At 41.5% G+C, this 18,532-nt stretch overlaps 1 protein-coding gene and 1 pseudogene across 1 annotated transcript; one reads left to right on the top strand and one right to left on the bottom strand.

Moving 5' to 3' along the window:
• The first annotated feature begins 5,125 nt into the window (after window positions 1–5,125).
• On the top strand, window positions 5,126–6,160 carry LOC146494750 (polyadenylate-binding protein 1A pseudogene; annotated as a pseudogene).
• A 7,803-nt stretch (window positions 6,161–13,963) lies between these two features.
• On the bottom strand, window positions 13,964–18,161 carry LOC146494749 (atrial natriuretic peptide receptor 1). Its single transcript, XM_085146625.1, has 4 exons — window positions 17,915–18,161; window positions 15,482–15,580; window positions 15,163–15,254; window positions 13,964–14,849 (listed from the first exon to the last, which is right to left on the bottom strand). The coding sequence occupies exons 1-4, from the start codon at window positions 18,117–18,119 to the stop codon at window positions 14,700–14,702; spliced, it is 546 nt and encodes a 181-aa protein (XP_085002751.1). The 5' UTR covers window positions 18,120–18,161; the 3' UTR covers window positions 13,964–14,699.
• Between the last annotated feature and the right edge of the window lie 371 nt (window positions 18,162–18,532).

Raw genomic sequence — 18,532 nt, 5'->3', positions numbered from 1 at the left:
AGCTTTCTAACCTTTCTACCTCCTCCCCATCAATGTAGAGGGTAGAATATCTCAGAGTAGGTTAATTAGGTTAGTATAATTTCAGGTTTTGATTATTTTTTATTTGATTCTGCTTTTGCTCTGCTCCTGCTAAAGTCCTTTAATAAAATATTCTGCAATTAAAGGGTAAATTGTTGACATTTCCTTTGTGAAGCAGTAAAGATAAAAACTTGAGTATTAATCTACATTAATATGAACAGCTCTCACTCCCAGCAGTTTAAAAGTAACAGACCCTTGGGGCTTGGTCCAAGCCATTAAATTCAACCCAGTCAGTTACCAGGTACACAGATCTAGAGGTGAGCTGTCCTTAACGGGTGTGTCCGGTAGGACCAGGCCTGCAAAGCTACTCAAGGCCTCAGTTTTTAATCAAAAGAGGGAGGGTAGACACCCAAAGGGCTTGGATCACCTCCCCCATTGTTTGTCAATGTTAGACAGAAGGCATTTAAGCAAAAAAGTGCTTGTACTTAATACAAAAGTGCTTGTATTAAATGGTGTGAGTGGGTGAATGAGGCATGCTGTATAAAGTACTTCGAATGAACTGGGATATTACTTGAGTGTACTGATGCAGCTGCAATCACAGCATTGTCCTCTGTTCAGAAATGCTCTTTCCCGTTTTACATATATGGCGTTCTCTCTTCTTGTTTGTCTGTTTTTTGACATTTGTTTAGGCTCAGGTTGTTTGCTTTTCCGAATGATAGATCATGCATTTCTCCTGGCACGTAAAAGCATATGTTACTCTGTGCTGGGGGTTGGACACATTTTAACGCTGGTTTAAGGTACACATCAACTTTTAATTGTCCCCTATTACTAATGAAAATCTCACTATCAAAGAAGTCTAGCATGTCCCCGTTGGTGAACTTAATTTGTTTTTTAACCAGGTTAATGTGATCAGTGAATTGTGGCACGTCTTGAGATTTAATTTTGACCCAAAGTCTTTGCCATTGTTAAAAATCTGAATTCCTGTGGATTTTTACTATTGTTCTACTTCACTTATGCCATCTGCATTTTCTTTTCAATATATCCACATACCTGAACCGATGACTTGGTGGTGTTCCAGGCTAGGATAACAGAGCGCTCTTTTTCACTTCCTCTATATACAAATTGGTGTCAGTAGGTAAAACTAGGGGACCCATGGCACATCCATGTTTCTGCCTGTTAGTACTGGCCCTTGTATGTCAAATATATGAAATGAAGACAGTTCCAAGAGCAGACTCACTTGAATCGGTGCTGATCCTGTTGCTGACGTTGGGACTAGCCTGTAATTTCTTACAAACCTTTGGGGCTTTCAAACCCCAAAAACTGGTCCATGCTAAGGATAAAGTCTTCGGTACAAATAGTGTATGCTACTAAGTGTCAGGGGGATTTATCATCTTTCTGGGAAGTTACCTGAGTCTTTGCTATTGCTGGTATCAGAGGCTGTAAATCCAAAACTATTCTACATATCTGTGTGCAGTAAAGGATAAAACAGAGATGTGTGTGGAAATTATACAATATACAATAATGGGGGTTTATAAGCCTTAAAGATGAAAATAAATTCTAACATAAGCAAATATGTATCCACTAGTTAAATTTGAAGTCTAGTATTTCTTTTTATTTCCTCCACTAACTCTAAGAAAATTTACTTTTTAAGGAACACTGTTGAGTATTTGGCAAGTGAACTAAACAACTGAAGTTTTGCCATATTGGTAAATAATCAGCTAAATTCCACCAACATCAAACTCTGATACAAAGTCAATTACAGTTACTTCAATGAGTATGCCCCAGAACACCTGCAGCAATAATCATTTCACTCACTGTCATGTTAAGCTGCAGGCAGCGGCTGCAGTACTCTCCTGAGCGATAGGTGTCGCCACTCAGACAGTATCTCCACATAAGCGTCTCAGCTTGCATAATACAGTGCTGCTCGTTGACTTTGTTAGTTGTTCCCGTACACGACTCAGGGAGATGATGGCTTTCAGTCTGTGGCACCGTGTCTGTGGACCGTCACCACTACAACAACATTTAGTTGACTCTGTGGATTATTTTAAAAAGCAGCTAAAACCAAAGACTTGCTGTTGAGAATGTTATATTGAATTAATATTTACTTAAAACTTAAAACTACATGCGTATTTTACTGTCTTTATTTAGTTAATTAATCATTTTTGTAGCCTTTTGTGTACAGTGCTTTATGACCACTTGTCTGTGAAAAGTGCTTAATAAATAAACTTTACTAAACCTTTTCTACACAAGCAGAAAAGACAAAACCAGAAAGCAAGACTTTGTTTTGTTGCAAAATGTTTTCCACAAACTCAAGTTTTCCAGGTGTTCCAACACCTAAGCTTCTGCACTGGAGTCTGTGTTGTATAATTGAAATGGTAACAAAAACCAACAGGATTTATTCGTGTTTTCATGCCAGCTGTGGTGGCCACAGCACAACGCACCATGTTACAAAAATTGAGACGTGCATGATGACCGACGTGCCTCAAAGGCTGTGTTGCACAACGCATGATATGATGTCTAAATCAGCGCAAAACATCCAGTAGACAGACATAATGCCTCCATAAGGCCTGCCTGACACCCATCAATAAAAGCTGCCATCACTTCCAATATTAAGCCTTAATATCATTTGAATGTATAACATAAGAAAAAGGGGGAACTATTTACCTATCTACCTAGATATATTAGACATATTTTTTATTGTTATGTATTTGACATTTTGACTGGGTAAAGATTTTGGCCCCACCCTCAAGGGGCCACTGAAGGAACCAGTTCTCCATATTGGATACGTGTTTCCTCCCCAGCATTGCTCTTTGGGTTTGACAAGTATACAACAAGCTGAAACTCAATATGAACGTTCATAGCTGAAGACTCAACTGATATTGATCCTAAAGTCGTTTCCTATCACACACACTTTTCACATTTCACTGTTCCTGCATGTCCACGATGACTCCTGGGGCTAAAATTTGTGAAATTTCCGAAACAAGTTCAGCAAACTACAAATGTACATTTTTTTAAATCCAATTTTTTAACAAAAAGCATATAAAGTATAAAATACAGTACCAGCTGTACTGTGTAGTACTGTGGCATCACAGCAAGAAGGTTCTCAGTGTTTTGTGTTCAGTGTTTTATTTGTTCCTGAGTAAATCAGTTTGGCTGAGATTAAAGTTACAGTTTTCACACAGCTGAATGAATGTCAGACTGAAAACGGATTAAACAGAAGTGTGAGATGGTCGAGAATTTATTCTAAAAAAAGAAACTTTTTGAATGCAGGATATTTTATTGACACAGTTTAGCATGAGCAAATCAAAAGCATAATCAAATATTCAAGCAATCAAATAATTTGAATTATACTAATCTAACCAACCTACTTGGAGCTAATGCTGACTTTGTTTTGATCTTTAAGAGGAGAGCGGTTGGAGAAGAGAAATGGGCACGCCATGGCCACGATGCGCCTATCTCTGTATGGATATTATCCAACAGGAGAGGAACCCAGTTCTTGTTTCCAATCAGAAACAATGGAGAGAGAGAGAGAAAAAGTCAAAAATCACAAATTAAATTAGCGGGCACTGGTCGCTCCTGTAGTGTTACTACTACAGAATAATCCCCCCCCTTCCCCCCGTCTCTCCTGTCTGGATTGATTTACAATCACCTCATATCTGTTACTTCATGTTTCATTCAGTTTATTCACTTCTCAGCATAATCCCTTTTAATTCAGATGCAGATGAATACTTTTTCTTACTTTTTTCTTCAAAACTCTGACAAACTGTTTGTCAATTACAATATAGTCAATACAATTTTTTAAATTAAATCATGCATTTCAAAGTCAGACATTCTTAGCTCCTTAGTGTCGCCACCAATCACACACTGTCAGTGAGAGGCCTGTCTTAAAATCATTACAATAGTTTCTTATTCATTATACTGTTTAACCTTCTACCTGATTATATTCCAGTATTAAGCAATTAAATGTGATTAACTATCAGCAAGATCACATTAGTAGAATTATGATTCTGTGTTCAACAATTACAATACACATTAGCATTACTTTTATTCAAAATCAGATATAATGATGGGTTGGTGACACATTTGGGATCTTTTCCACATTCCTACAGTCACACACTAATCTGTGAAACTGGATCATGTCCACACACACACAATCCAGGGAATAATTTTCATTACTCAAACTGCACTCATTCAACATATGAATCATAATTATATTCTTTATCTTTCATTAAGAATAAAGATGATTTACTATTAGCAAAAGCACATATTATGGCACTCTACATCATTTTAATCATTAAAGGCTGGATGTTTACCCTCTCTCAGGTGATGGGAGGTTAGCCGGGGGGACTTCAGTCTCTCTCTTTCCCACCAGTTGACTGTGGGTTCTCTTCAGGTACTCTGGCTTTCTCCCAGTGATATTCAGTTAGTAAGGTTAGGTTAACTAAATTGGCCATAGGTGTGAATGGGAGTGTAAATGGTTGACCATCTCTGTATGTTAGCCCTATGACAGAATGGCCACCTGTCCAGTGTATAGCCTGCCTCTCACCCAATGGCAGCTAGGATGGGCTCCAGCACCCTATGACCTGGAGCACAGGATGTATGCATTTAAACATGCTTTTGTTGCCAAGCCAGAGCAGAAGTTGGCTGCAATCAAAGTAATGGAGATCGTACCACCAGGATGATACATATTGCTGAAGGGAATTCAGTCATTCAGCATTACTCTCTTTTTATGTGCAGTACTGTGCAAAAGTTTTTAGCCACCTCAGCCACTTACTTTGCATCTAAGAATCCAGACGTTCATTCTTTAAAAAACAACAACTAACAATTATCTTCAGTTCTCCAGTCTTTCTGAAGCTCTTCGAAGTTTTTCTTTGGACATTAGCCACTTTTATTTGTTAAGCCGGGTGTGATTTGTGGCTCAGTTGCAGGGGAGGGGTGGACCAGTGGGTTCAGGGTGTGGTGTCAGGGGAGGCTGGCCCACACAGCTGCTGTCAATCACATGGTCATGCTTCCCTATTTCAGTAGGATGCCAGGACCCAACAGGGGAGTGTGTTGCATTAACGAGGTGGCTGGAAAGCTGCACAAACATTTAAATAGTTATAAATAAAGGAATTCACCTGTCTGTAACACTGTGTGCTCGGGTGCTTTCCAACACAGCTACTAAACACTGACCAGTGAAGCAATAAAAAAGTACCTAAGTCAAGGGATGAGCTACCATTGAGTCTACTAACAACAGAACACTTAGTAAAAAAGAAAAAAAATGTATATTTATATATATTTTTAGATATATACATATATTGGTAAATGGTAAAATGGTCTGTATTTGTATAGCGCTTTACTAGTCCCCTAAGGACCCCAAAGCACTTTACACATCCAGTCATCCACCCATCCACACACACATTCACACACTGGTGATGGCAAGCTACATATTGATTATAATTCTCCTCATTTTGAACCATAATGAGTGCTAAGGTGATGATGGAGGGTGGCCGCAGCAAAGGCTTTGTGTGCTTCTCTTCTTCAGAGGAGGACACTAAAGCTGTAACAGAGATGAATGGATGTATTATGGCTACAAAGCCACTGTATGTGGCCCTTGCTCAGCGGAAAGAGGAGCATCAGGCTCATCTAACCAACCAGTACATGCAAAAGATGGCCACTGTCCGAGCTGTGCCCAATCCTGTCCTTAACCCATACCAGCCTGTTCCACCCTCATGGCAGCTATCCCACAGGTTCAGAACTGTGCTGCGTTCTCTGCCAAACAGCTGGCCCAGCTGGAAGTTCTGGAAGTGCGCCCTCAGCACTTCCAGAACATGCCGAATGCTATGCGTCAGTCAGCACCCAGGCCTCAGGCCTTAAACACCATCTATACAACCACCACCAACAACAACACCCAGGTCCCACACTGATGGATGCTCAGCGTATACCCACACAGGCACTCAACCAGCGCCCTGCAAATGCTTCAGCCGCCGCAGCCCCAGTGCGTGCCAGTACAAATATGCTGCCGGTCTCTGGTCCAAGCAGCTGTCAGGAAGCCATTGTTTAGGAATGGAAACAAGAGGAAAAGGCTGAGGTACGCTGAATTAAACAAGAACAGGACTGAAAATCAGTGGCAATAGTTCTCATGGAGTGATGAAAATTTCTAATTTTGACTTAAACTGTTATCATTTGTTACACCAAAGACCCCACAAGTACACATTGTTGCAGTGTTAGTGATGTTTTTGCAGCTGTCTAGCCTCTAGACAGCCTGGCCTCTGCTGAAGACTGATTAGCCAATCAAATTCATCCAAGAAGGCAATTTTTTCCATAGACTCTGGAGACAAGGGAATCTGCCTGTAGCCATTAGTTAAATCTAGTGTCGTGAAAAAATGAGCAGTACCCAACTGGCCCAGGAGCTCATCGACCCAGGGCGTGGGATAACTGAGACACATTATTCATGGTAGTCAACACAGAACCGTAGAGACCCATCTTAGGGCTACACATACTCTTTGTGACTCTTCTATTTTTCTCATTTTCAGTCTTTCAACCATTGGGGGCAGCTCAGTAGGTAGAGTGGTGGCCCCATGATTGTAAGGTCAGGGGTTCAAATCCACTGAATGGCTACCCTGAGGTACCCCTGAGCAAGGCTTGTCCCTACACACTGCTCCCTGGGTGCCCAGTGGCTGCCCACTGCTTCACTGAGTGAATGGGTTAAATGCAGAGAGGAATTTCCCCACAGGGATCAATGAAGTATACATTATTTCTTTCTGAACTATTTTTGTCTCATGCTCAGGTAACCCGTGAACTCATCGTCATGCCAGGTCCCATGTTAAAATGGTGCTCTGTGAGTGACATACGACTGGGCAACATACAACATTGTGTGGCTCCTCCTCTGTCCGACACTACCATCTCATAGTCAGTGTCACCCATTCATTGTGTCACTATGAAGGGTCCTTGCCACTTGGAAAGTACCTTTGAGTTCAAAGAAGGAAGCAGTATTGCCTGATCCTAGACCCTCTGTTGTACACGTGTTGCAAATTCTCTTGTGATAACAATGTGTGTCGTTTTGGTCTCCGGTCCAGGACCTATTGAATTTTGCTCTTAGCTGGGCTTGGGCCTTCCTCCCAGTTTTTAATAATTAGGGTCAACACACGCTGTGTCTTCCTGCCAAACAGTAGATCAAGGGGGAACCTACCCAAATGCAAACAACCGAGGGTCTAACCAGCAATCCCAGTTGTGCTCAATCTCGTAAATGAACTTCTGAATCATGGACTTTGAAATCTTATTCAGCTGCTCGACCAGCCTGTCAATCTGAGGGTGATAGATGTTGATACAAACATCTTTAATGCCCAGTAATTCATACAGTTTTTTTAGTGTGGGACACATGAATGCCCTGGTCAGACAGTATCTTTTTTGGGATGCCGACTTGGGTAATTACATGAAAGAGCACCTGCGCCACCCTCTTTGCAGGAATGGAGTGCAGGGGCACTGCTTCAGGAGATCCCATTACATAGTTCACTAGAACTGATGTAAAGCAATATCCCCAATTTAAATAAAAAAGACTAAATGTGTGTGACATGGTGTGGTCTGTGGCTCAGCTGCAGGAGAAGGATGGGGCTGTGGGTTTAGGGGCAGTGCCAGGGGAGACTCCAGGGGAGTGTTTCTAAATGTTGGGGCTTGGAAAATCAACACAGTGTCAAGCACCTTATCCACAGAGAAAGCTAAAAATAACTACACTAAAATAAACCTAACCAGAATACAAATGTAAATAAGCAAGAACTAAAAACAAGGAGTCACGATATAAAGGTGTATAAAAATCTAAACCAAACAAACAAACAGAACATCAAATAACCAGACTTCAGTAACAAAAACCCCTCAAAACTGGACCAAAGCCCAGGACCATATCAAGTTTTGACTTAAGAGCTTGTTAGATTTGCACAGACTCTTTTTTTGTGTAATGTACTATATTTCCATGTCTGTTTGCACGTCGCTGCACCTATTCCCAATTTTCAAAACATCAAGAGAAAAAGGGTGGCTCAAGACCTTTGTACAGTACTGTAAACTGACATTAATTCTATCTAAGACCTACCACATTAATGAAACATCCATTGTTTTTAATAAGCTGTACAAACAATAATGGTCTGGAATGTATTAGACAAAGTTGTTCACAGAACACAAGGACATAAACCTACAAACACAGAGGCCCACACAACACAACACATGGAATATCTAAAAAGTTCTTCTTCATATTAAGTCAAAATCAAAACCTAAGAAGTAGAAAATTCACTGATCACATCAACTCAGTGGTTAAAAACAAAGTTTAGGGAGGAGGATACCAAGGATAATGGGTTACCATTCCTGGACAGTGTTGTGCTCATTGAAGAGGATGAAAGCCTCAACATTGAAGTTTACCAGAAACCCACACACAAGACAAGCACCTACTCTTTAACTCCCACCACCCAACAAAAGTCCAATGGCAGGACATTTCTCTTGTCCAGATCAGGCTGGCTGTTCCACCTGATCACGCCCCTCCAGATCTAGCTGTCATTGTCCACATGACTGTTGAAGTCTGTCAATACAAAGTGTGGCATCATCCAGAACCCCATCCACCAACTCCAAGAAAGTTGAGTACTCTGAACTGTTATTCAGCACAAGAAAACAAACCTTTTGTCTACTGGGAGAAAGCAAGAATACCCACTCTTGCCCACTGCCTCTAAGGGACACTTGAGACTGAGTCCAGTCCCTTGCCAGCCTGGTTCTGGGGCCATTTTCAATATCAAGCCTAAATACTCTGAGCCAATAACTTTGGAAAGAAATTGGACTCAAAAGGGTTAAAATGTGTATGGTATGTTAATAAAGATTTACAAAAATGTTCAATCCACACACAAATACAAAGCAATTTAACCACATGTAAACTATTTTGCAAATGCATGCACCTAAACATGAATAACTATGGATCATTTACACATAATTTATGAAGTTCAACTTCACACGATTTTCACTTCCAGAAAGCTTTCCGTGCATCTAGATGTCTAAACTACATGTAACATCCTTCTCACTTACAACCTTAAATACGAGTGCACAAATAGCACAGGTCACATGCCCACGTGGGGACGAATTTTATGCTGCCAGCTTCACACAGACTCACAAATGTAAGCTGCGTTCAAGATCTTGCTGTCATCTGGCCTTCTTCTAAACAGAACTCTACTGGAAAACATAGATTTACCAATTACAGACACTACACAGTACCCTGTGAAGGTTGATATATATAGTTTAAATAAGCTGATGCTGTGGATGATAACATATGCATTTATAACCCTTTTGAGCCAAAGTTCTCTCCATAGATAACCACTAGGGGTGCAACGATACTCGTATCGATATTGAACCTTCGATACAGTGCTTTCGGTTCGGTATGCATATGTATGAACAATACAAATTTTTAATTTATTTTATCAACTTTCCTTCTGATGGTGCTGTCTGTGTTGAGCGCTCAGTGGATCTGCGCTCGACAGTGCAGCCTAGGTGGAGTAGTCGAACGCAGATTCACTGAGCGCAGGGCAAGCTAGGAGACAGAAGTTAAGTTCTCCTTGCAACATGGCAGATTGAACCTCCCCTACCCTCATTCAGATGTGGCGTTTGGAACGATTTTGGTTTTCATGTGACGTATGACCCTGAAGGTAAGCACGTCATGGACTAAAGTAAAACAGTATGTTGGATGTGCCAGCAATGCTCAATTACATGGGTGGGAACTAGTGTGTTAGCACAGTTAGCTCGTTAACATGTTGGCCGTCCACCCCCACGCACGGGTGATCCGCGGTAGCTCGTTAATGGAGATTTGCCGTGTTGTGGCGTTAACGTCATTTCAACGAGATTTACGCTGACAGCACTAGTGGGAACACAACGAATATGACTGGACATTTACTCCGACATCATCCTTGTGCAAAGACAAGCGGAAGCAGACAAAAACAACAAGCATGCATGCTACAAACTTTACCCAAGTCATTTAGACAGCCGTTAGCACATGATTCTCCTTATGGGGACCTGATATGTTTAATATGCTGCTGAGAATATAGCCCAGAAGAAGCATTTAGTATAGCTTTTATTTTGGAAAGAGCCATTTCTCTGTAATAAACTCTCTTTTCCAAAGATGAGTGATTCCTCAATCAGATACAGGGCTCGCAAAATCGCTAGCCCAACGTTCTGGGTCTAGCGATTTTTCCAGTCGGGCTACCAAAATCTATCTCTGCCCTGCCCGCGGCCTATCGTAGGAAGGAAAAATATATGTCAATGCTTTTGCTTTCTTTCGGAAATGTAGCTGGGTAATTATGTCATTGGCATCTGTGAGCCACTGTCAATATGTGACATATTGAAATCGCGTGTGAATTTGCGCTTGTTTTTTGCGCTTGTTTTTTGCTTTCACTTTGCAATCGCGCGAACTGTGTATAGAGAGCGACAGCACTGATTGGTGAGTGACGATAATTTGCGCACCAATTCATCTGACATCGTCTTATAAATCGTTAGCTTACTATGCAAACATGACAAGTGAAATCTCCCGCAGCTTAAACATGTGAGAGGTTGATCGCGCAGAGAATTGCTGAGCGTTATGTGAGTGCGTGTGTAAAAGCAGCAGGATATATATTTTAGTTCTGCTGAGCCAAATAAGACAGGTCAGGGTGAAGAAGTGACAGCCAAAGAAAAGCTTACCACAAAACGGAAAAGTTATGACAAATCAGACTATAAGGCAAAAAGAAAGTGCAGCTTTATGGTTTCATGGACTAAAGAATTTCTGTGGCTGCAATATGACAAGCTAAATAACCAGGGCTGCACATAAGTGGTCCGCAGGTGCGCATTCGCTGTCAAAATAAAAAACGTGCACAAGATAAGAAGTTGCAACGCGTGTTTGCCTACATAAGATTTTCAGGAGGAGGACAGACATTTGTTTAGAACTCTTAAAGATGTTGAAGAAGCAAGCTCCTTTAAGCAATTACTGTGATGTTCCTCCACCTCCAATCCAAAGAAATGTCACAAGGAGTCCGAAGCGCGTATTCTCGGAAAAGTGGTTGCAGGAGGTGAGCTGGCTTCAAACAAATGATGAACGCACAGAGATGTGGTGCAGAATGTGCCGTGAAAATTTAATAAATAACAAATTAAAAAGGCATGAACATTTTTTTTTTGTATCGAAAAAATATCAAACCGTGACACCAAAGTATCGAACCGAACCGAACCGTGAATTTTGTGTATCGTTGCACCCCTAATAACCACCTTTGCGTGTCTGCTTGGCCTGATTGACACTGTTGGCGTGTGTCTGATGACAGAATGTCGAACTTTCTTTGTAATACTTGGTATGAGTGAGACTTTCCAACTCAAAAGTTCAGGAAGGAAATTAGTATGAGTTGAAATTTTTTTTATGTCAGGTGACAACTAACTATGTCTTTTAGCTGTTAAAGCACTACCTGCAACAAACTAATTTCTCAGATTCTCTTAGGTTAATTTATGCTGGCAGAGTTATTGGCTACACATGCTGGTTGGAGACAGGAACCAGATCAGGTTTGAGTCCACTGCTATGCTGGCTGGGTTGAGGACTCTTATCTCCTCCCTGCAGTCCTCCAATCATGGAGCCAAGGGTACTGCAGCTGCTGCTGTAGGTCTCCATCTGAGCTGCCATTCTCTTGCCAGGTTTGTCTTTTGGTGGCTGTGGCGAAGTTTGGTTCATGAGAAGAGACACTGGAGTGGTAGCCTTCTCGGTCAGACTCTGCACTGTCACTGATGACTGGCATAAGTACATATGGAAGGTACAGTCATATTAGAAAAGATACATAGCTTTTTACACAATTCCATATGATTGTTATTCATCATAGTCAGTTTCAGTTTAGTTGTTTTTATTAACATAACACCGGAAGAGGGTTACAAGAATACCATATGACCAATCATATAACTGTCCCACTCTCATATTTTATGTTCCCATTAGTCCCAGTATATACTAAACATTAACACTGTTTTCTGTAATCTGCCTGTAACGGACAACAAAAAATAACATTAACAGTATGTTTGTGATTATGGTGCTGTGGGGATATATTAATTCATTGCACCAGACTGCTACTGGCAGCAATACTGACTATGAGGTGAATCATGTACTTGCTATTAGATGATAGAGCTACACTATCTATGTCATATAAGTGTCAGTAAATAAAATTATGTTAAATGTTTTTGCTCTCATAAATGTATTCAGTTCAATGCGGGTTTTTTTCAATTAAAATGTATTGATGCAGTGCCAAATTATAACAACAGTTGCCTCAAGGCGCTTCATATTGTAAGGTCAAGACTCTACAATAACATAGAGAAAACAGAGAAAACGCCAAGAATCATATGATCCCCTATGAGCAAGCGCTTTGGTGACAGTGTGACGGAAAAACTCCCTTTTAACAGGAAGAAACGTCCAGCAGAACCAGGCTCAGGGAGGGGCGGGGCCATCTGTGCTGTGATTGGTTGGGTGTGAGGGGCGGGAGCTGAGTTGGTTAATATGGAGAGCCAGAGATGAATAACAATTAAGAGTGGGGGAGATGAAGAGTGGGGCACAATGAGTGAAAAAGGGTGAGCAAAAAAGAAACAGTCAGTGTATCAAGCTAAGGGAGGATTCATGGTCGCCTGATTCAGCCCTGGCTATATGGTTTATCAACAAGGAAAGTATGAAGCCTAATCTGAAAAGTAGAAACGGTGTCTGTCTAATTGGGAGCTGGTTCTAGAGAAAAGGGCCTGAAAGCTGAAAACTCTGCCTCCCTATCTACTTTTATTTACCCTGGAAACCACAAATAAGTCTGACAGTGAAGTGTTCTTTTGGTGTGATGCAACAGTATGAGGTCTTTAGATTAAGATTCTATTCTGATGTTAAACATGGGCTCAGGAGGCAGGCCGTCATCACACCAGGCAGTAATTGTGTAAATGGCCTGTATTTGTATAGTGCTTTACTAGTCCCTAAGGACCCCAAAGCGCTTTACACATCCAGTCATCCACCCATTCACACACTGGTGACGGCAAGCTACATTGTAGCCACGGGCTGCCCTGACGGAGGCGAGGTTGCCGAACACTGGCGCCACCGGGCCCTCTGACCACCACCAGTAGGCAACAGGTGAAGCGTCTTGCCCAAGGACACAACGACCGAGACTGTCCAAGCCGGGGCTCGAACCGGCAACCTTTGAATTACAAGGCAAACTCCCAACTCTTGAGCTACGATCACCCTCTACCTCTCCTATTTCAGCAGGTGCCAGGACCTGAAGAGGGGAGGTAAGCAGTGAGCAGGAAGTAGCACCAGAGATGAGTTGGGAAGCCGGATACTGCCGGCCTGCATGTGCCAAAGTGTTTGTGTGCAAAACAGTAATAAAAGAAACCGTACTTCACCGTGACCCTCTGGCTGTGTGTGAGGTCCTTAGTGCTCCAGTGGTGCCCAAAGCGAATCTGCGTGATGACGGATATGTGACCTGCACAACTGGTGGAGGCACTAGCACAAACGGTGGTGGAGCTTGCTATTATGCACTGGGAGCAGCCAGTGGCCACCCATAAAAAACACGTAGAACCAGTCCGAGAGCCAGCCAAAGGTACCTCCCACAAAAGAGGAGGCCCAGTTAGTGAATATGGTGGTCCTGGAACAATTCATGGAGGGGCTCCCAGCAGGAATGGCAGAGTGGGTCTGCTGCCACCAGCCCTTGGATCTGGCGGTGACCCTGGCCAACGATCACCTGGCAGCACGGCCAGGGTCTCTAAGGGAGCTCCTGCAGCTGGAGGTCGGGAGCCGGGCAGTGTCAGCCCCAAAGAGGAGGTTCCGGAGCATGTTCCAAGCATGGCTATAGTTACTGCAGCTGCTGAACCGGATCCGCATCCCCTTCTGTTTCCACCCCTTCTTTTACTGAAACTGAATTCAATTCAGTTTTTTACTCAGAAATATTATAATTATGATTTTTTATGAGTACATATCCATATTTTTATATCTATGTATATAAGCAAAGCTGGCACTTGTGAAACTTCATCAGAGGTGGGTGTACCCCTCTTCTTGATCTATAATAGCTGGGATAGGCTCCAGCCTAACTGTGAACTTGAATTGGATAAGAAGAAGATGGATGGTTGGATGGATGGAGAACACTGACACACACTGGAAGATGTGTTGCATTGGAATAGGAAAGAGCTTAGAAAAAAGTGCTTAAGCAAATGGGTGTGAATGGGTGAATGAGGCAAGTTGTGTAAAGCACGTTGAGTGCTCAGAGTAGAAAAGCACTGTATATTAATGGTATATTTACCATAAGTCAATGAGAAAATAATGGTAACATCTGGAACGAGATTGTAACATGCTTTTCAGAACCAGTTTTCATTAGCTTGGTGGTTACACTGTGGGTTAATTGGTGTAATACCCACGTGACACAATTGCAGTAAAACATATACATACAGAACACAAACATACAAATATCAAAACAAAATTGTAATAAATTGATGAAAATGTAAATTTATAGACACCTACAGTCGGTCAGGGAAGATGTAATACAGAAATAATGGGAACAAATTAGTATGAACCTGTTTTTATACAACAAATTAATGACTACAGTGCTATTCACAGCAGAACAAACATTTAAGGCTCAGTGTTAAACTATGTAGGACAAAAGCTGCAGGACATGCACGGATGCTTCTCTAATGGAATATAATCAGAATATTAAAGCACTTTAACTCACATTGCTCACAGATACCTGGCTCCCTGCTAACATCTTCTTCTTTCTGGCCATGTTGGGATTCCAGTGGCAAACCAGACTGTCATTCTGCACGCTGTAGTTCTTGTGGCCAATCAGCCAGTATGTATACATTTTGCCCTTACCCTGGCAGGAGAAGACCGCGCATGAAAAAAGAGCAATGACAAGGTACTGTTCACCAAAAAAAACAAAATGAAAACTAAGCACTGCATATTGTTTGTGTATATGTGGAAATTTTAAGAAATCTCTTAAAGTAGACTTGTGTTGAACATGAAGTAAGAAAATGTTTTATAAAACCTTGGACTAAAGACTCTTTAACAAACATAAAATTTCCACCAAATTTCACTTTTTTGTCTTTTAATTTAAATTTGGAACGTTCTTAAAAAAATAAAATAATATTAATGATAACATATTATGGCATAGCTGGAAATTATTTTACCTTAATCTCAATCTCTCCACGAAGCTGCAGCTCATAAGCATTGTCTTTGATCAGAGCCAGGTATGCTTCTGAACTGATGTGGATTTTCTGAGCTGGCATAAAGAAAAATTAAAATCAACAGAAATTAAAATCATGTAAACATTTAAGATTTTCCAGATTTGTATTTGTATATTTGTGCAAGAAAGATCCAAGAAAGCTGTTTTTGGTACCAAATTCCAATACAACACATACATCTATACATCTATTTAGTTTCATTCCATGTCCACTATATTGTGCTATATCGTGTGTGCTAGTGTATACTGGGACTAGCTGCACATACGCAGGCTGGTTGATTCCATTCTAGAGGCTGTGTTGACGGTATCTCCAAATAGACAGTATCTTGGCATCTTGTAGCCCACTATTCCTGCCACACATGGACCTGCATCGCAGGAGAAAAAGAAGCAACACTTTACAATCTTCTAAAAAAAAACCCTTTAGCACTAAACATTCAGAATATTCATCAATGGAAGAAGATTGGGGGAAAAAGCAACGACATATCAACTGTAATTTTTGTAAAATGTGTGGTGGTGGGGTGTGGTTTGTGGCTAAGCTGGGAGGGGTGGTGCCAGGGTGCCAGCCATCACCTAATTGTGCCTCTCCTATTTTACACAATAGGACACTGGGAATGAGGGGCGTGTGGAGACAGGAGAAAGCAGCAGTCAGAGTGACATTAAAGTGGCTAAAAGAAAGCATGAGAGATATGCCTGAGCGACTGCGCGCACTAACCAACCTATGGCTACGTGCATTGCCCAACTCACGGGAACTCGTGCAAACGCCACGACACTTCTGCCGGGTGGATCTTCTAGGCGGATGGTGTGTGTTCTGTGGATGGGCTAAAATCAGACATTTTACACTGGATGATAAAGTACTTGTATTACTCTCCTTATCCAAATGAAAGTTATTTGCCAAGTGGCAGGGACCTTTTGTGGTCATGCAGTGAGTGAGGGATGTTGACTATAAAGTGGTGCATTCGGACAGAGGTGGAGCAAAACAAATATAGCACCTCCACCCCCTTAAAGCATGGAGAGAGACAGAAACTGTATGTCTGGGGAACCTGGTGAAAGACCGTTGTGATAACCATCTCACGCTGGTTCAGACAACAGCGTTTTCCAGATGCATTCTCTCACTTGCCCATTCACACCACACTCACTCAGGTGTAACACTGTGTTCATGGTCCTACAGATTATCTGTACATAAAAGACAAGTAGTTCAGAAGGAACTGGCTGTAATGCTGGAGATGAGTGTAATAAGAGAGCTGCACAAAGATGGCTCTATATGCTCGTGCGCAGACTAAAACAAAGTGAATGAGATGTCATCGCTTATCCCATGACGCAGGTTTTTATGTGTATATAGGCTAGGTGCATGTTAGGTGCATAGCTGCCAGCCATCACCTAATTGTGCCTTCCCTATTTTACACAGTAGGACACTGGAACCAAGGGCCATGCACAAGAAGCGGTCAGAGCAACATTCAAGTGGCTGAAAGCAAGCACGAGAGCTGCGGCTCACACAGCTGTGTGTGTGCCAAGCAGTGAAGGCTGTCTGAACTGCCATACTCCATGTTAGACTTGGTGTTTTGGGTTTGTCAGTAGCCTCTTGTGTTGCAAAGAAACTGAAATACAAATTCTAGTGAAAATCATCTGTTGCTTTATCCATAAAAGTTAAAAACAGTACCTTTTTCAAATTTTTACAATCTTCCCTTCATGGTTGTCTCTTTGTGCACACCTGGACTGCTCCCAGCACTCCATATAGGCTCCTTATAAGTCCTGTTCAAGAATGTATACTTGAACAACAAACTTAAACAGAGCCCAAAGATCAGTTTCTATGTCAAAACAGAACCAATAGCAAACTGTTTCTTCAACTGAAGAATTGAAACCCTGTTGGTTTACGCTGTGAGTGACTGCCTTGCAAAAATCTTGGCAGCACAGATGCAGCACACTCATCCATTGTCACAAGTTGCAAGAACATGAGAATCTGCTAACATGTCCAAAGGAGAACATGCAGCTGTGGTGCATAAGGAGTAAGTACTTTTGAGTAAGTACTGCACAAGGAGACAGCCTTCAAGAGGAGATTTGGCAAATGTAAATCAGATGTTCCTCAGACTTTTATATACTCACATATGTGGAAAGTACAAGATTGAATTAATGCTGAATAATGCTCAAGGAGCTATAAAGACTGTGTAAAACCACAAATGTGGATTTGTGGACAACTTGAAATTGTTTGAAGAGTAAGTGTATACTATATGCAAACTAAAAAGCACTCAAACACCTGGATATAGGCTCTGCATCTAAGAGCTTCTAAGTGTTATTGAGTTTACCTGATGTCTATTATCTCCAATAAATTTTATGGCTTTGTTCTGATGGTACACAGTTAAAGCTCCGTGAGGATGCCAACATTTCTATGTTTAAGATTTTCAACAGAATCCTCCTCTGAGGATTGTGAATTGTTGAGGATTGTTGCTTTGTAATGCCATTTTTATATTGTTAAGCACTTTGTGCAGCATCGGCTGTTTGAAATGTGCTATATAAATAAACTTGACCTTGACCTTGAATATCCAGGAATTGTAATCTGATATTGTTCCTTTACTAGATGATACTTACCACAAAACACCTGACCAAGGTCACTGTAGTGATTCACATTTTTATCAATCCCCACGCAGATTATAATTTTCTATAACACAGAAAACATCTGCTGTATCTTAATAAATTCCTCTGACCTGTGTGGATGCCAGCTCTGAGTTGAAGCCTCTCATTGGGCATGTGAGGAATGGAGACCTGTCTGACGGCTGCTACCAGATCCAGAGCCATCTTGGCAATTTCATCCACATGTCTGTCTCCGTTCCTTTCAGGTAGGCCACTCACCACCATGTATGCATCTCCTATAGTCTCCACCTGGATTAACAGATTTTTAGAAATTTGCATAAAATATACAACCTACTCATGTCTAGGAAAATGCCGGGATCGGTGTGGGATCGACTCGTCTGATTTATATATTTCGCAATACCATATTTTCCGCACTTTAAGGCGCACTTAAAATCCTTTAATTTTCTCAAAAATCAACAATGCGCCTTATAATCCAGTGCGCCTTATGTAGGAATTCTGGTTGTGCTTACTGACCTCGAACCGATTTTATGTGGTACACGGCGCTCAAAAATATGTCAAAAATGTTTTAGTATGACTTTGGTAAGCTACGAAGCCGCACCGCTTGATGGATTGTTGCAGCATTACGGCTACCGTAGTCAGGAGCCTTGCAGAGTAATCTCGGTCCAAACTAGGGCTGGGTATCGTCACTGATTTCTAGAATCGATTCGATTCCGATTCACAAGGTCCTGAAT

The sequence above is a fragment of the Neolamprologus multifasciatus genome, chromosome 20, assembly GCF_963576455.1.
Source record: "Neolamprologus multifasciatus chromosome 20, fNeoMul1.2, whole genome shotgun sequence".
Taxonomy (NCBI): Eukaryota; Metazoa; Chordata; class Actinopteri; order Cichliformes; family Cichlidae; genus Neolamprologus; species Neolamprologus multifasciatus.
This window is presented reverse-complemented; position numbering and strand designations above follow the sequence as displayed.